The 20167-nt window shown below is 36.5% G+C and overlaps 1 protein-coding gene across 4 annotated transcripts in view; it reads right to left on the reverse strand.

The window, feature by feature from the left end:
- Positions 1–20167, reverse strand: part of MINDY3 (MINDY lysine 48 deubiquitinase 3) — an 83772-nt gene that overhangs the window by 55883 nt on the left and 7722 nt on the right. For 2 of the 4 annotated variants that reach the window (XM_039240011.1, XM_039240007.1), the window contains exons 2-8: positions 15221–15300; positions 11536–11596; positions 9691–9867; positions 6374–6425; positions 5374–5488; positions 2381–2454; positions 1450–1529 (exon numbers count right to left, since the gene is read on the reverse strand). In XM_039240011.1, the coding sequence (XP_039095942.1) occupies positions 1450–1529; positions 2381–2454; positions 5374–5488; positions 6374–6425; positions 9691–9867; positions 11536–11596; positions 15221–15300 (639 nt within the window). The remainder of the gene's footprint in view (positions 1–1449; positions 1530–2380; positions 2455–5373; positions 5489–6373; positions 6426–9690; positions 9868–11535; positions 11597–15220; positions 15301–20167) is intronic. The other 2 variants (XM_039240010.1, XM_039240012.1) reach the window with 2 other exon arrangements.

The raw sequence follows: 20167 nt of genomic DNA on the forward strand, positions 1-20167 counted from the left end.
CTTACAAACAACGAGGCAGGGTAAACTGTGTAGTTTGTCCATCAATTTTTTGTCCTTTACCAGAAATCAGCAAGACTAGGTTCTCATTCTAACCTAAAATTTAAATGAATGACTTTGCAGTATTTTTTTTTTTTTTTTTTAGAGAGAGGGAGCACGTGAGACAGGGGCAGGGAGAAGAACAGAAAGAGTATTCCATGAGGGGCAGAGCGAGAGAGAGAAGTAGAAGTCACCCAGGATTTATGTTTCACCCAAAGAGAAGCTCAAGCTCACCCGATGTGGGCCTCGAACTCACAAGCTGTGAGATCATGACCCGAGCTGAAATCAGATGTTTAATAACTGAGCCATCCAGGAACCCTAGTTTTACAATATTTTATCTAATATATGGAGGGAAGGTAGTTTTTACATTTCTTAAGTGGTAAAACAAAGGGCTGGGTTCTGTGAATGTGCTTTTAAACTTGAAACTCTATAATCTTTACCAACATTTCCTACCTTTATATTGTATCCTTTCATGTTTCTGTTAATTAGCTATACCTATTTCTAAAATTTGAGAAAAATTCAAACTGAAGAACTAGATCCGCTCATTTAAATGGGAATAAAAAACATAATATTGCCTCTGTTATTTGATGACAGTTTCATTTCATTATAGAAGAAAAGAAATATAATTCCCTGTGAAGTGCAGAAACTACTGAAGCTTCCTGTCCTATGCTAAGTACTCTAAAAAGAGGTACATAGTAGTTAATAGAAGTTGAATAATAACTGAATTCAGACTGACTCAGTAATAAGCTGAAAGAAATTTTACTCAGAATTATTTATCAGCTCTTAACTGGATGAACTAGCCAATAATGTGGCTTCACTTAAATGTCCGTGGGAATGTATGAAGCTAGAGCAGAGAAATAACTGAGACCAGAAATGGAGGTGTGGTGGAGAGGGTGTTGGTTTAAAATTCTCCGAGAACATTACATCTGCCCAGCATTTTAAGGGAAATGATACATATTACACGTACTACAGGAAAAACCATTAGAGTCACAAAATTGCAATACTTGTAATTCTCCTCAATTTTAAGAAAATCCAATAGTGTCTAAGGCTTACAGATACTACTGGATATATATGCACTAGATTTAGAGATAAGAAAAGATTTATTACTTTTCTAATACAGTTAGTCCTACAGTCCTGATTTTATACTAGAGAAAACTTAAAGGCTTGAGAAGTAACTTGATTAAAGTCTTACACTTGGAACTTGAATCCAAGTTTGTCTGTCTCCAAATTCCAAAGTCCAAACTCCAAACTCTAAGTGACAGTACCTTGAAAACAGGTAAGGATTTCCGTATATAAAGCGCTTACCTTAACCTCTAAGTAATGCAGAGCCATTAAATACATGAATAACAATCAACTGTACTCTAGCGAAACAGCAGTCATAAAAGCGATCAACACAGCAAAACATATACTTACTCATTCCTGAGCATTCTCTATCACCGTCCCATACATTAGAAACAGCATGTCCGGTCAGTAGGAGGTTAATTAAACTTTGGCTATTAATAAAAATTTTAAAGTAATTAAAATATGAATAAACTAGTTTTCAAATCAAGTGATCTCTACTATAAGGCATAAAGAAATTAACTACTTATATGACGTTATGTTAAGAAACAAAGTTAGAGAAAACCTTACATCTGTATTTTATACATTCAACAACAGCTTTGCTAAATGTATCAATCACTACGTATATCACCACAATGGTATCTATTGTGCTATGTGTTCATCTAAACTTAACTTTATGCAACACATTACCTTTAAATGAATGAAAAAGAGATGAGACTAATAATTTGCTTATATTTATAATCATCTATAAATATATATGTATATATAATTATTTTTTGGTTTGATGGCTGATTTAATTTACCTTCTGAGGCACAAAGATCTAAAGAGAAAGACTTATGTAATACAGTGGGTTAACTACCACTGTTTCATTGATTTTAGTTCAAATATTAAGAGCTAGGGTGTCTGTGTGTGGGGGCAATGTTTCAGAGAAAAATAAGGAAAAAATATTTCCCCCAAACAGGAAAGCATTTACCAATAGGTAAGGATATACTTATTTCTAACTAAATTTCATCCGTTAAAAAATTTTGTAAGTGGAACATAGAGCAGAATTTGTTAAAACACCCATTGTTTTCTTAAAAGAAAATTTTTGCCATAATAGATGCAATGCATGCAGAAACTTGAAGTGGAAATTAACATTTCATATATAAAGCAAGCAATGTATAAAGCACAAGGCTGCTCAAATTCATATACTTTATGCTGTCCACACCACCAAAATCATCTGACTCAAGAGTGTTTTATCTAAAAGTCCATGTAGGTAAGGAGATAACAGATTGTAGTTAATTACCTGCCGTGTCCATATACAGGATCTATCAAAGGTTCATTTGAATCTTCAATTTCATTTTTTATGTTTTCAATGCCCTAAAGGAACCAAGAAATTTACTGGCTTATTTTGAAAACTAAAAATGAAATTTAGAGTAATTTAAAAACTGACCATTTTTTACTATAAATGAATAAAACACAATTATTTAAGTAACTTTTCTCCCAAAAAGTTACTCAGATTTGATGGAGAGGAGCCGCCGGGGGGGGGGGGGGGGGGGGGGGGGAGTTTTGAGATGCTAATGCTAAGAAATAGTTCCCCCAAGAATACCTTTTCTCTCATGGGCTCTGTAACAAGCACTGATTGACTCATCAGTAATAGATCTCATGTTGGCATGATAGTTAAAGAGGTACTGAGAGATAATGTTTAAATTTCAGGAGGAGGGAAGAGAAAATTATTTAATCCAAAAGTTAATATTCACATACCTTTAGGCTAAATTCAAACTTAATACAGCCACTAAGGCATCTGATGTATTTGCTTAGGCCATTTAGTACCTTTAACAGGTACTAAACACATGCACCCGAGTACCGATCAAGATATAAATTTAAATATATAAAAGGTTTAACTGGTACAAAAGAAAACAGAATTCTGATTTTGCATTCTAAAAAATGCCAGTAATTTAAATGTGTATTGACAAAATTAAATGTAAAACTCAGGAAGGCAGGGATTTTCTTAAAAACCAATTTTTTGATATTTTTTGATCCTTCAAAAGGACATCCAAATTGTCAAAGGTCTAGATAAGTACGAGACGTGGAAGTGTTAACCTCATGGGCTCTGGAAGGACAAAAATAAACTGCTCTTCACTGGGCCGCTTACCTCACTGTCACCACGGGTTCTATCAGATTATGGGCTGTTTCTAAGAATTAAAGACATTCAACAACCCAAATACTGAATGACTGCCTGAATATTGTAGGAGAATACAAACAAGGATGAGCTCTTACTCCTTTTAAACAACACGCAGCAGCCTATGATAAAGCCAAAATGAATAATATGAACAAGGGACACCATCAGTGGTGAGGGAGGGGACATCATTTCCAAGACCAGCACACAGAAGAACAACAAGACAGGATGGTTTATTGGCTGTACAGGGCACGAGACGGAGGAGGTATCAAAAGTTCTGAGCATAAAACACTGGAGGCATAACGCACAGTCAAAGCTGACTTAAGAGCCCAGGCATCGTAGGTCCTCTGCTCATCGCTATTCACCATTTCTCTCCAACTACAGAGTACTTGAGGTTCTTTCCCTTCAACATGCTCCCAATAGGTTTTTAAATTTCCAAATTTAGAACATGCTTGTCAATACACTCCTTGTCTTTTCCATTTCCACAGTCCCTGCTCTAGCTTACATTCAGCTACTCAGTGCCCACTTTTCTCACCTTCCTGACTCTCGTCTCCTCCCCCGTATACAGACTCTCTCCCACAGAACTCCTACCTCAAGTTAAGGAATCTTATCAACAAAAAGATGCTATTCCTGTCTTCAAAATTTTTATTCCAATTTTGGCCAGATGAAATCGCAATTATTTTTTGTACAGAAGACAAGGGCCTTCACATTCTGAGCCCTTTTTAGATAGATGCCCCGTCTCTTCCTCCACAGTTGCCTCTCTGGTGTATTAGACTGCAAGCTCTACTGAACTCCTTATTTCTCTGGGTGTCATACCCCCTACCCATATGCCTTTACACTTGCTGTTTCCACGGCTTAGAAAATCTTCCCACAGCCTTTCCATCTAGAAAACCTTTCCTTATCCATTAAGACCCTCTCCTCTATCTACCACATGGTCCCTACGATATAAAATCTTTCCTTGATTCTACCAAAGGAAAAAAAAAAAACCCCAACTCAGACATTATTCTCCTACTTTCTCCCCAGGCTTCGTGCATGCAGCAAATAAACACCAAAAACCACCGCAATAATGGAATTATTAACGTGTTGATTTATTTTTACAGTACTGAAGAGGAACCATTAAAAAAAATGTATCTCACATTATAATTCCAGTCCCTAGCACAGAGTCTATGCCTAATAAACATCTGTCGAATGAAAGAAATCTGCTGTCAGACATGGTAAATCCAGCAGGATACTCAACTAACACGCTGCTGGAGACAGGAGGTTGGCACTTGGGGAGACAAGGCAGGGTAGGGTGTGTATACACTGGAATTAAGCACATAAAACTAAGGTGAAAAAATAAAATGGCCATAAAAGAAAAAGCATGCAGTAGACAAGGACGGAAAATTTTTGGAACGTAAAAATGTAGAGGGGGAGAGAAAGGAGCATGAGATGGCAGGTAAAGAAGAAAATGAAGCCATCAAAAAAAGGGGGCAGGGGGACGACTCAGGAAACGGTTTACAAAGGGAACTAGCACCGTGATTTATCTGGTAAGTTAGGAGGGACTGAGGGTCACAAAGAGCTTTCAGAAGGCATGAAGGGGTCAAGTGCCAGATACTGCTAAGATGAAAGAAAACAAAAGTCAGAAAAACTGAGTGTATCTCATAATTAAAAAACTGTTGATAATCTGTATAACACAGAAGATCAGGGGTAAAAGCAAGCATGAAAGTGGTTAAGTACTAAGTGAGTGGTGAAGAAAGAGGACTTATTATCAGCATTAAGAGGTTTTTATTCTGAGATTTAGAAAGAATATCAATTTAGAAAGAGTACCAACAATAAAATTACTCATCACAGTAGGAAAAACAGTACTAAACTCAAACTAGGGGCACCTGAGTGGCTCAGTTGGTTGAGCGTCAGACTTCAGGTCAAGTCATAATCTCATGGTTCGTGGGTTCAAGCCCCGCGTCGGGCTCTGTGCTAACAGCTAGCTCAGAGCCTGGAACCTGCTTCAGATTCTGTATCTCCCTCTCTCTCTGACCCTCCCCTGCTCACACTGTTTCTCTCTCTCAGAAATAAATAAAAACATTAAAAAATAAATAAACTCAAACTAATAAAAGCCAGAAGAAGCATCTTCTTAAACAAACCTTTGTCAGTAACACAGAATACAAAAAAAGCAATACGCCAAATCTGTTTCCCCACATTGAATACTGGTCCAAGACAGCATCTTTTAATTCTGATAAACTTCTGAAAGATCTTTTTCTGGGGGGGGAAAAAAGAATTAAGTATTAGTACTATGATGAAAATGACAACATTCACAAATGGGGAAAATTTTAGATCATCTTCTACATCATCTACATTAAACTGTATACATACGAATGAGATTTCTGTATGTGCATCAAAGTTTCAATACATATTTAGCCATAAAAGCAAAAGCTACTGCTGACAAATGTCACTAAATATATACCATTAAGAAAGAATGCCGACTTGGCAGGGAAACTCTTCCTCACTTAGGTGAACTGTCTGGCATCAATACATTCTACAGTAATTATACATATTTAAAGAATGACATGGCCCTCTCTAAGAGGTGTTCAAGAAAAAAGAAAACTTGACTCTGTAAAGCCTGAAGAGTATCTCATAAATATCTGAATACCAAAGATAAGGCAAACATTTGTGGCTTCTTTTAAAAGAAATCAAGGTCACATTTCAAATGCCACCTGTGATTCTGTCAATGTAGCTATCCTTACCTTTTTACAATAACACGTTTAATGCTCTAATGAAAATACAACACTTTTAACAAAAATCGTAGAAGGCATATTTTGGCAAATAAGAGATAATTCAAATATTTATTCTATTAGAAATCTTTGTACTCCTTCAGGTCAGGGAAACATTAAGCTAAAATGATTTTTTTTTTTTCATTCTAACATGGGAAAGCTTTACAGGTTATGAAAAAGTGTATTTTGGTAGTTAGCTAATTTAGGAATCAGAGTAATTTAAGTAAACTTTTATAAATGATTATTTCAAAAACACTGATAACAAAATGAATCCTCAAGTATACAAATCTAAGCACCTTTCCATGGTATGAACAGACTTAAAATGGCAATGTGTCCACAAGGTAAGTATTTTAAATGTTCCAATGTTACTTACTGAATTAATGCATGAAATCGCTCAAAGCCAAGCTCTTCGACAGCCAAGGCAGCTATACATAAAAGACACTTTTCAGCACTCCACATGGCAAATCAATGACACAAGATACACACAGCAGGCTGTAAATACTTTGAAGCAATCAGAATTTTCCCTGTTTCCTTACTTCCTTTAAGTTCTCAGTTTATTTTCAACTTTACTGCAACACAAATTTATATTTCAGCATCTTGGTTACCATGATTATAACTAAAATGGATACAATACTGAGAATGTAGAAGGGGGATTAAATAATAAACCTTTACTTTCAATTCAGTTACACTAGGATAGTTTATAAAAAATGAAAATTACTGACACAGTGCTCACACATCACTGGAATGTGTCCTGCACTTTTAAATATTCAATTCATAGATCCAAGAAAAATCACCCTAGCTAATCTTCCTCCTTCATAATATAAAATCTTTAGGTTAAACATTTGTTAAACAAATGTGTATAAAAAGGCACAGCACTTTGAAACTACACAGGTTCAACAACAGCTTTAAGTTTGTTTCCTTATTTACTTATACAACTGTTGAGAAGTTTTTGGTAACTTGTTTAGATTATGATTATTAATATAGCACAATTATAAATTTAAAAAGACACAAAGTAATTAAATTACTTTAAATCCAAGGCAGTGTTTCTGCAGCACTTTATGAAGTGCCAGCCCCAGAAGCTCTACAGGTCTTACCCTCCCTGAGTCCTCTGAGGAACCTATTGTCCCCATTTCACAGAAGAGGAACTGAGGCACAAAGAAGCCTCCCTGGAACAGAACAAAACGCAACTAACAACAGAGCTGAGATCTGAATCCAGCGAGTCTTGGCTCTGCACAGATAACATCTTTAAAGATCGCATACACGAATCAGAATGCCTATTCTAATTTATCACAATGCACAATTTCATATAAGTGTTATGAAGCCAATCTTAGTACTTTTAAATATTAATTTTTACTAGAGAATGAGAGAAATGGATTCATTAGGAATTCAAAATTAGGATTTTTTATTTAGAGGCTAAAATGTCTCATGGGGCCATCCTTTCAAAATCCTTTTAGTTTTCATGTTTCAAACAATTTTTAAAAATCTTCACAAATCCAAATGGATTATTTGCAGTAATTTTTGTGTGTGGGAAACAAACTGAAATTGAACCTGAGCATTCACTACTGCAAACAAGGGTGCGTTACCAAAAGCCAAAACTACACATACCACATGAGCCAATGAAATTAATGTTTGTGCAGAATGTAATATTGACAAGAGGGAAAACAGTTCGCATGTAAAACTTCAGGATAAAACAAAAATTCGACCTAACCTTTTCCAAACTGTACTAATTGTTCTGCAGTGCTTGATTATCTAAATAATTTTAATGGGGGTACACTATGAATGTAGACATAAAGACAGTAATTCAGAGAAAAGAGGCAAGCAAAATAAAAAGCTTAGCAGGCAGGATGGTGGAAAAATATAAAACACAAGAAAAAGAACATAGCTGGGAATAAAGGAAAGAACAGGTAAAACAGATTGTTATACAGAATAAAAACTTTAATCTAAGTTCTTTGCATTTGTCAACATCTAAGGTAAATTCTCAAATTTTCAGTTAACAAAACTTTTCACATTTTTACAGCACTGAAACCAGGTTTAACATATGGTTTTATTTCATGTCCACTTTTAAAATGAAGCAAGAGAAATTGGAAAACTACTAACATATTTTTTCAGGAGGAATTAAATCTAATATACCCACCTAAATTAGTTACCGAAGTACCAAAGTTAATATGTTATGAGGCTATTTAACCTAGAGCAATTCAACCTGTAACTACAGAAATGTACAGAACATCCCGTGGAGAGCACGTAGTATACCCCTGAAATACTAACGAAAAATGTGACCAAAAAAGATATATTTTTCTTGCATATTAATACACATATTGGCCTTAAGTATTCTCTAAAACAACTTTTAATTAATTCAACTACCGCTCTGTCAAAATTTTAACATCCTAAATGCAACTATTAAACATGCTTCATGCAACTCAGTAAAACCCAGAAAGTATCTTAAAACCAATCTTAAGGTTTCTGACCATCAGCCTTGTGAACATTTTCTACTCGTTTTCTTCAACTGGTATCATTCAAAAAGTATGTTAAATTCTTTTTGAAGGGCTATGTTTGAAAAGCCTAAACAGGAAAAGTCATTCAACCGGTTAAATTTTTAAAAATCGTTTCTGGCAAATGTGCTGCTGTTAGAATTTGCCACTGTAACTGCAAAAGCAGAAGAAAGAAGATGCTGACAAATCTGAGTCATTTCAGCCCGTGGAGACAATGGTCCCTGAGGGATAATCCTACATGGAAATCAAGATATACATCACAAGTAATCAAAATTTACTCTATAAATCAGGTGTCCAATTTCTTTAAAAACAATTTCTGCAGAGATGTAATTACTGGAATGTCTCACAGGAAGAATAAGTCGTTTTACTGAATATAAGCACATGGAGCTACCAATTATCAAAAATCACATACTAGCAAGATAATTCCTGAAAAGAAAAACAGAAAAGCTATTCTTTATCTAGCTTCGGTACTATCAGAAGTTTCCATTTTACTAGTCATTCTGGCAGTTTTAAGATCAATTAAAGAAGAATATCCAAAGGCTAAAATCCACAGGATACATATTTTTATGAATAAGTGTTATTTAATTTAAAGAGAAATCTTCAATATTGAAAACCTTGAATGAATAATTAAAACCCTTATTTAAAACTACCTTAAAATAAGGCTTATATATAGACTGTATAAAGTAATGTCCACGAAGTTCAAGAGGAAAAGAAACAATAGGTAATGATGGACAATGTCCCCACCTTTGCTCTAAGAAACAACTAAAGGTATTTAAGAAATTTTCTAATGTCCCCCAAAAAACTTTTTCCCATTACCAAAAAAAAAAAAACAACAACAACATTTAAGGCATCTAACACTGAAGTATGTAGGATTATGTTCTTTAAATTTTCTAAATTAAGAGCTCCAAAGCTTGAAATTTCATCAAGCAGACATTAACTAAAACTGTTTTTAGAAAGTTTAAAAAATGCATTTCCTTTCTTTTTCCCCAAAGTGTAAACAAGGTAAACAGGCGCACGGCCCTCTGGCAGCTCAAAGAATTGAGAGGGAAATGAAAAACACTAAGGCTTGTGACTTAAGGCTGGACTAGAAAACAGATGTATTAGGAGATTTTACATCATTTTTCTTTTCTTTAAAAATTTCAACAGTTTTACGGAAAGAAAGGTACAAGAGGCTCCTTCGGAGAGTAAAAACATATCTTACCAGAATGCTCTACTTGGCAACTGGACTCTGCGGGACTACCAGAAACACCGGCCGTCTGCTCCTCAGCTGTCTTTCCTCTTAACCAGGAAACCAGGCAGAATGATCCAGAGTTGTCGCAACAGGCACTTTCTAAAATATCACATAAGGTATGACAAAGGAGTTCCTTCCGCTCTTCCTCTAAAAATAACCAAAGTACCAGTTATGATGGTTTTCTTTGAAAAGAAAAAAAACAAGCCTGTCATGGGTAACAGCATGAAAACCAACTGTTTTAAGTGGATGGAGGATTCTTCCCCCCCGGGCATAAATAATCTTACATTTGAGAAAAATAATGTGCTTGAGGGTTACCATGTCATCACTGTTAAATATTGTCATTAATTCAAAAAAGAATCCTGAAAAAGGAAGAACTAAACCTTAGGAGAGATAAGAAGTTCCTTGGAATGGCCCGAGACTGATCGCTCCCCTTCCTTAGGCTGGGAAGGGAGCGCTGAAGCCGGGAGGATTCTTCTATGCAGAACCAGGCACAATGTGAGGAGGGCCTGCTGAGTCTGCTAGTTTTCCCCTCATTTCTGAGTTAGTCTAAAGTCTTTGACCTCCTTGTCCCACAGGGGTAAGGCTAATGAGATAACACCTCGTCAGCACATGCAATACCAAACTCATTACGTCAGCAGACGCCATCGTGGTTATGTTGCATATTCTAGAAGCTCCTGAAGCTGTACTGCAGTGATGGGAGCATTAGACTTTACAGACAATAGCACAAATGTTCAGTTCCTTCCTGAACCTTAGCTCCCTCCTCTTTTCAAGCAGTATCACTCTCCCAAAGTAGAGCTGTTCCTGAAACATTCAAGGGGGATATGTATACAAGCTATCCAAATTTTATGCTATGGGGAGATTTCTATTTCTCCTAATAGGCTAGAAGTTCTAAGGCAGGAACTAGGTCATTCACTTTCTAACCATCACCAAACAATACGTTTATGAAAATGCTATAGAAATATTTTATCAATGGGCATATATTTCTGTACAAGAAATATTATAAATTTTATCAGTAAAACAGTGATGTTAATATTAAATAGTATTTCTTGGTTTCTTCTCTACTACAATTTACTTTGCATTTCAGCTAGTAAATAATTAAAAAAATATATATGGGTGACACTTTAACTCTCAAATTCAGTAGATTCTTTGGGTATGGTTTGGAATGGAAACTGTTCTGCCCTGATATACAAAACTAGGATTATATAATATATCCTACATTCTTCCAGAAGTTATTGTGAGGTTCACATAAAAGTGTTCACTTACTGAACGGAAGACGTAAACTGTGAAGCAGAATGCAAACGTTTATTATTATCAAGTAGCACCACACAGCTCTCTGACCTAATCATACTGCAGAAGCTATGACAGCTACGCCTGCAATTTAATTCGCTTCTCTGCAGTATCAGCATTGTGTAAGGCATTGTACTAAAAGCTACAGGAATACAAAGATAACTCTTAGTTCCAGCTCAGAGCTAAGTGAGATAAAACAAACACAAACGACTATCCCTTAGGTAAGAGTTCAGAGAAATGTACCACTTTTTTAGCAAGAGGCCAAGGGCTTATTTTCCCTTAGTTCTACCATCCTATCTTATACCTGCCAGGTAACCCAAATTTGGGAATATATACACTAAAATCTGAGGTCACTGTTCATGAAATTTTCTGAAACACTAAAAAAGTAAAACTCCGGAAAGAAATATTTCATTTATAGTTTACTTTGTAAGATAAATGATTTCAGTGACACTACTGCCAATGAGAGCCGCAGAGATCATCTATAAGTTAGAGGGTGAAGGAAAAGGTTATAGAAAACCATGGTCATACCTGGACAATCCCTCCAAGAAGACTTCTCAGAAGAAAACAGGAGCTTCTTCAAAAGAAATGCCTTTATACAATTAAAGCAATAATTATTAGAATCCATTATGAAAAAGATAAAGCCTTATTCTTTTTTTTAAATGGAAAAAAACCCCTCATATGTATCTCCTCCATGGTCCACTGAATAGTGTTATAAACTTTTCATAGTTTCCCTTCACATCCAACAGTAACTAAGCATATTATTCAGAATATACCACTATACATCTGATTCTAAGTCCATAAAATTCTTCTTTCATTAATATGTACTTTCTGGCAAATAGAACTGACTCCGAATAATAGACACATAACTGGAAAATTAAAGAAACTTACTGCTCATTCCAAAAGTAAAGACCCCAGAAACAGGAACAAGTCTACATCTCTTAGATACCCTGGGGGAAAAGAAATCACAATACAAAACTGGTTCTGCTCTATTAGCTCTGATGTGTGGTATCAGAATATCAATTTAAGGAGCTCCTAACTTCCCAGTTTAACTCAAAAAGCTCTAAGATTCAAAAGAAAAAAACAAATTGATCTCTGACCTTTCCTTAAGTGAGTTACCTATGTTACACTGATGATTTGATAGAAAGCAGTTCAGTGTAGTGTTTCCTTCTCAAAGTGTAGTTCAAGGACCATTTCCATCCCAGTCACCTGACTTGTTTATTTAAAATGAAGACCCTTAGGCGCCACTTATTGGATCTGAAGAGCCAGCGGGCAGATACAAGAAAAAGGTTACTTTGATGCTTCTCACTTACTGTCTGAAAGCAGTAGTGAATTGGTTAAGAGGACTGCTTTTAGTCAGACACACCTGGGTCTGAATCCTGGTTCCACCACTTTACTAACTAAAAATAATAATAGCATAAACTTTAAAAGGCTGCAGTGAGGATTATATAGAATAATCTATGTAATGCACTTAGCACAGTACCTGGCACCTAATAAGCAATCATTTCAAAGTATTGTAACAAAAACTAAGTAATATTCTACAGTATCTTAAAGAAGTAAAATCTACAAATACTACAATCAAATGTTTCTGACTTTTCCGCAAAACGGCAACCAACCATAAAACTGAGGATTATGTTACAAAAGATGGGAAAAGTGAGTTGGGATACCCACTGTTTTACCACTGATACGATCACTGTATTTTGATATACTTCTTCCAGTCTTTCTTTCATACCTGCCTTAATTTTTATTACAAGTGAGAAGCATAATGGGTATATGATTATGTTTCCCATTTTTCTGTTTTCCCACAGGATTCCTAAGTATAATTCCTAATCACTAAATGTCTCTCAAGCTATCAAATTTACTCAAACATTACTTCATGTTTAAACTACATTACTGTACACTAGCTTTATAATTTTATTTACTACTGTAAATGTAAAAACTTACTGAATACAACCTTTTCCATATTAAGGACTATTTCTTTAAGAAAGATTCACAGAAGGGCAATGATTTCATCAAAAATCTGCATTTTTATACTTCTGGTTCTAATGTACATTTCCCTCTCCCTGAATCCAAGTACAAATGTACCACATTAGCAATATGAGTGTGCCAGCACCATCCTACCCTTTTATGCCCTGGTAATTATTTTATATTTAAAAATTAGGAAGAGTAAGCAATAGACTCTGGTTGTAGTTTTCGTTGTAGTTTTTTGATTCCTAGTGAGGCTGAACATCGTGATTCTTTGGTTATCCGTCATTATACCACCTGTTATGCCTGCACACACATCATTTCACCACTGGAGCCAGATGGGTTTTCTAACTGATTTGTACACATTCTTTGTAGAAGACAGACAACATCTACTTATTGTTAATATTTACTGCAAATCTTCTGAGCCTGAAACTCCATCTTTCTCTAAGTGCTGGCAATGCATTAGTTTTAGGTCTTCTGTGGTTAAATATTATGTCAAGAACATATTTGGCATAAGGTATCAGATGATCTAACTTCATTTTCCCCCCAACCTGGCAACCAGTCATATCAGTGACATTTATTAAATTTCATATTATCCTACCACTGATTCGTAGTTCCTTCTTTATCATGGTATGTGATAAATTCTTTGTAAACTGCTGTCTGTAACGTGGTCTACTCCTGTATTAACCGTCTGGCTCCACAATACACCTATTCTTCTGGCAACAGTACCATGTTCTAATTTTTATAGTTCAAAAAAGTTTTACTATCTAGACTTGCTCATTTCACTTCATTAGGCTGAACGGTTTAGTTTTGACTTTTACACTGAAAGTATTTTAAAAGCCCCAAATTCTATGATTGACAAGATTTATGGAACTATGAAACTAAATTGTGACCTCAAAGATACAGGAGGGTTTTGAACATTACAATTATCCCTTGCAAAAACAGCTATCATTATGGACATATACCGAATTTTATGATACAGGAAACTCCTGTGGTACACCTTGCATTTAACTACATTCACAGACTTTTAGTAAAAGCCCTGGGTGCTACTATGGTCCAGGAGGGCCAGGGTTAATAAAATCTAATTTAAATGCAGATAGAACAAGGAATCCTCAAATTCAGACAGTAAGATTCTACTAGCAACCAAAATCTGTCCCCAACATAATGGTATGATAACTCCAATACTAAGTCACAGTTAAATTTTATTCTTTATATCTAGTAACTCCCAGACAATGTTCAAACATTCAGATTTTTCTTAATTTTTAAATAATTCTACTAGTGCAAACAAAATAAATTTTACCACTTAAAGAAATAAACTAATGACCTATAAAGGATATATTTTGGAATCAGTCATGAAAGGATTTTTTTTCCTCCTTCAGAGAAATAAATTTTTAATTTAATAATATGGAGTACAGGTTTGAGAGATAAGTTTACTTGGCAGCTAACAGTTCAGGAATGTGTTCCTTATGCCTAATGAATAATAAATATCACATTAAATATGTACTTTCAAAACGTGCTGATTAAAAACCATAATAAATTCTAGCTTCTCTTAAAACAGTTGTGAAGTTACACAGCTGTTCAGTCACTGTAAGTATTAGAGTAAACTGGAAATTCGTTTGTGGTTTTAAAAATGAAATGATTGTGGCAAATTGGCCTGGAGATTCAAACAATATAACATATCAAGATTCAAAATCGTCAGATTAACTCTATCTTGTGCAAAGAAAAACTTTCCTTTTAAATTTTGGAAAATCTCTTTGAGTCTGTTATTACTGATTTTATTTTAAAAGTCGAAGCCATTGCCTAAAAGACAACTTATTTTAAAAATATGTAAGGTTTTAAGAGCATGAGAATATTCACTTATCTTCAACTTTTTAGGAAACTCACTTCTACAGAAAGAACAAATGAAAATAATATATGGCTATGATGTAACTATCCATAGGGTAAAATGCTGTTACTCAACAGGATCTCTGTATTAGAAAGAAGTCATTATCATTAATTCCTAATTTTCTGAAGGTCAGGGAACACCTATTATGGTTTTTTTTTTTTTATACAAGATTGATAAAAGGCTATTGCTGCATAATGTGCTAATGTTCTGAATTCATTATTTTGGATATTTATAGCACTTCACATAAATAAAAGTTGAGAGATAACTGATCATGTCTCATGACATATAGATATCAGAAAACAAAAGCTGAAGCATGAAACGTTTGAACATGTCCCTCTAAGGAGTGGGTAAAGTAGTCTATGTTACCTGAACAGGTGCAATAACAGCACAGGGGCCACCTTCAAACTGTTCTAATGCAGATCCCTCTGATTCACTAAACACAAACCCTAAAAATGAAAGCAAGTAGCAAAGATTAAAAATGTAATTCAAACAGCAGCCCAAAGAATTTTTAATGTACTTTGCTTTGACAACAACCACTAATTACAAAAGCAAAACACGCCCAGGTTAGCCAGGCACATGGTTAACTTTTTGGAGGATCAAGGCATTTTTGAAAAAAGATACGAAGCCTATGTTCCACCCCTGTGCCCAAATACACATAAACACACACACACACGCACACACACACACGCACTCAGGCACTTTTGCACCCAGGGAACCCTCTCAGTGGACTAAAGGAATAAAGTGTGGACCTCAGTCAAAGACCACTAAATTAAATCATTTATTTGAAGACAGGCCACATACTCTACTGAATTCGAATGCGTTTTAGGACCTTTCTGTACAGAAGCTTTTTTTCATTCCAATCTTTGAATTACATTCTATGAGCTAAAAATGAAGTGCATCGTAGACAGTGAATGTGTGCATACTAGGTCTATCTCAATTTCAGCACTGTCCAACCGGGACTGACTGGGAGCCATGAGCACGAGTGCCTACAGACAGCACAGGGCCAGAAGTCTAAGGGATCAGATCTGCGTCACCTTCAGGAAATCATTTCGCCTCTGTAGACCTCTGTGTCCTCATCTTTGAAATGATTCTTTTCAATTCCAACATGCTAGGAATATGTAAGGTTTCACTTGTAGTTCAGTCATTCATCCAACAAACATGTGATGAACGTAGGATACGATACCAAGCATCTAGGAGGCACGCGTGAATGAGCAGGTCCCTGGTCTGCAGGAGCCAACAGTAGGCGAGAAGAAGGACTCAGGGGCAAATAAAGAATAAGTGAACGTCCGATACAAGTATGAAGATAGTACTGTGGATACAGAGAGGAATGATTTCCATGCCTGAGTCAAGCTGTAACAGGTGACTTTGAGGCGGATCTTGAATAGGAATTTGCAAGACACAAGGGTGGAGAATGACTCCGAGGTAAAGAAAACACCTTTATGACAGGAAAAAGGTTTGATAAGAGCAGGGCAAGCTTATGGGTCAGAGGGAAATGTAGTGCAGCTGCACGGAAGTGTGGGGGAAGGGCAGGGGAGATGGAAATGGGGGAGGGAAGCTGACAAGAGGTTACTACTAGGGAGGGCCAGACCATGACAAGTACCGATTAAAGCTCTAACATGATCGTACTGGGGTTTTTTGTTGTTGTTGTTTTATTTTTAAAAGAACAGAATGGGGATGAGACTGTTTCAACAACCATACAAAGAGGGTGTCAACCTAATAAAACTGACATTAGTATGGACAGGAGAAACTGTATCTAAAGAGTATTTCTGAGGTAAAAACTCAAGATTTGATGTGTATGTGCAAGTGGGGCATAGAGCCTGAGACACCAGGTGATGGCAAGTGAGATTAGAAATACCGCAGAGGATCCCATTCCATCCCACCTCCTGTCTTGTAACCTTTCAATCCCTCTCTTTCGAACAGTACTTAAACTTGGACCTCATATATTTAACAACAAAAAAAAATCCTCCTTAAGAATCCACCAAAAACTCCTTATTTACTTGAGTTGAAAACTTCTATCAACACAAAAACTGGCACACAGAGGTTTATAGTTCCTTTATTCGTAACTGCTAATGGAAGCAACCAAGCTGTCCTTGGCTACGTGAACGAGTGTGTAAATGAACTGTGATACATCCAGGCAACAAAAATATTATTTGGCACGAAAAAATAAATGAGCTTACAAGTCATGAAAAGACATGGAAGAACCTTAAATGCATATTACTCACTGACATAACCAATCAGAACTGTATGATTCCCAACTATATGACATCCTGGAAAAGGTAAATCTATGCAAAGGATCTATAAAGAGATCAGGGGTTACTAGGGACTGGTGGATGGAGGGAGGGATGAGGGATGAATACGCAAAGCACAGAGGATTTTTAGGGCAGAGAAAATACTATGAAACCATAATAATGGATAAATGTCATCATACGTTTGTCCAAACCCAAAGAATGTACACCAAGAGCAAACTGTAAACTATGGACCATGGGTGCCAATGATATGTCAATGCACACTTATCAACTGGAGTAAATATTCTACTTTGGTGGGGCATAATGATAATAGGGGAGGTTACGCATGTTGTGGGAGCAGGAGGTATATTCTGTAGCTTCCCCACAATTTTGCTATAAACCTAACACTGCTCTAAGAAAGTGAAGTCTGGGGACACCTGGGTGGCTCAATTGGTTGGTTAAGCATCCAACCTCGGCTCAGGTCATGATCTTGCAGTTTGAGTTCGAGCCCCACATTGGGCTCTGTGCTGACGGCTCAGAGCCTGAAACCTGCTTCAGATTCTGTATCCGAATCTCTCTGCCTCTCCCCAATTCATGCTAGGTCTCTCTCTGTCTCTCAAAAGTAAATACATTTTTTAACAAAGTTTTTAAAAAGTCAAGTCTAAATTTAAAAAATTTAGGGGCCCATGGGTGGCTCAGTCGGTTAAGCGACCAACTTCAGCTCAGATCATGATCTCGCAGTTCGTGGGTTCGAGCCCCGAGTCAGGTTCTGTGCTGACAGCTAGCTCAGAGCCTGGAGCCTGTCTTCGGATTCTGTACCTCCCTCTCTCTCTCTGACCCTCTCCTGCTCACGCTGTCTCTATCTCTTTCTCAAAAATAAAGAAAACATTAAAAAAAATTTAAACTTAAAAAATTTATTGGACCATTAAAAAAAATCCACTACAAACTACAATCACCACCCTCTCAAAGCCTATCCAGTTGTCTACGTGCACGGTCTCTCTCTCCTTACCTCACAATTTATTCGACCCACAAAAATTTGGTGTTCAACCTATGACTGCAGCAAACGCATTTTCACCAAGTTCATCAATGAACAGTACAGGCTATCCCTCAAGTCTCTTCTTATTTACTCTCCAGACAGTCATCTGAAATGCTCACCAATGACTTCTTCTGAAAACCCTTTGCCCCTTAGCTTTACTGGTCCAATTTTATTCCAAATTTTCCTTTTTTCTTTCTTCTCAGTCTCCTTGGTCAGCTCCTCTTTTAAATGGTAATGTTCCTCATGTCTTGGCTTTAGGATCTCTATTTTTTTCATTCCATACATTCTCCTTGGATAACTCATCTACTCCCGAGATTTCCATTACTAGTTATATTCAGGGAATTCTCAACTAGAGCCCAGATTAGAACCCAGACTAACGGAATTTCATTTCCTTACCGTGGTCCTGTCCAATCTACTTTCTACCTGAATCTCTTCCCTCATCCTATGCCATTCTTCCTCTTAGATTTCAGGCATGCTGAGTTTCTTTCAGTTCCTCAAATACTAATTTTTTCTCTGGTTTCTTACCCTTTGAACATAGTGTTTCCTGCACTGGAAACATTTGCTAACCCTTTCTCTGTCACGGTAAGGCAATATCCTCTTGGTTCAAGGCCCAAAGCATGACTTCTATCTGTCCATTTCTATCCCATCTCTAGTTTACTCTGAGGTTCAAACCACGACTGTCTCTCACCTCGAGGACTGTTAGGGGTTCCCAACTAGATGTCCCCACTCCTTCCCACCTGTCCTGCCTCCATCCTTATTTGTTCACCACAGACTTGCCACAGGAATATTTTAGACTTGGAAATCAGATTCTGTCCCAGCCTGCATAATACATTTCAATGGCAACTAGAATGAAATCCCAACTCCTTTTCGTGGCCTTACAAGACACCATGTTCAATCAAACCCACACTCCCTCAGTTCAATCTCATCTTCATCATCTACAGTGATCTTAGGACCTCAGAACACGGCAAGGAGGCTTTTACTTGAGCCCTAGTGCTTGCTGTTCCTGCTACACGCATTTCCCCTTCTCTCTTCATAAAGCTGAATCCTTCTCCTTCTTAAGGACTCACTGTAGAGTTAACTCCTCAGAGATCCTCCCTGATGCACCTATCTAAGTAGGTGTATCTAAATATCTAAGATGAGAGGTCTCTCCCACCATCCTCCAGAACAACCAGTACTTTTCACAATCTGTGATTACTATATTATTGTTTGTTTACTTGTTTATTATTTGCCTTACAGGGAGGTGCCTTGCCTGTTCTGTTGACCACTGTTTTCCTAGTAATGTTGTATAGTTAATGCTCCATAAATGTTTTTTGAACTGTTGCAAGGAAAGATAATGGCGGAATCAATTTCTAAATATGCCAAGTTCAGTTTTGAGATAACCATTTGTCAATATTTAGAAGGGGAGAAATAGGGGTCTGGCGCTCAGGGCAGGGGTTAGGATTAAAGACAGCAATTTCAATCATCCTCAACATGACAGTCATAGTAAAGAAGAACATGTAAAACCAAGACAACGGAGTTGGGAACATTAAAAAATAAGCAAAGGCTGAGTCAGCTAAGATGGACAAAGATTAGAAAGGTAAGAGAAAAACACATTCAAGTCCTCCAGGAAGCAAGGGGTAGTTACTTGCTACAAATGCTTAGTAAACACATAAATTTAAACACTGGATTCCAAAGCACATCACTGGAATACAAAAAAAATCTAGAGCACTGGAGAGAGTAAGCAAAATTTAAAGGGTTGAGGTATGAATACAAGGAGAAAGAGTAAATGCAAACTATTTGTTAAACAAGTGAAAAAGGATGATGACAACATGAAGGGTAGCTGGATAAAGAATCATTACTTATTATTATTTATATAGGCTGAAAGACTATATTCAAGGCTTAAAAACAGGAAAGGGGTGATTATATGGTAAAGAGGAAGTTTAAAGACACCAAGTCCTAAAAGAGTTGTGGTGTGGGGGTGGCGAGACTGGATAAAGAGAGGTTCTCAAAGTGTGGTCTACAGAACGCTGGAAATCTGAGACCCTTTCAGGGGATCTAGTAGAAGTTAAAACA

This window comes from Hyaena hyaena, unplaced genomic scaffold (assembly GCF_003009895.1).
Source record: "Hyaena hyaena isolate Hyena2069 unplaced genomic scaffold, ASM300989v1 scaffold_165, whole genome shotgun sequence".
NCBI lineage: Eukaryota > Metazoa > Chordata > Mammalia > Carnivora > Hyaenidae > Hyaena > Hyaena hyaena.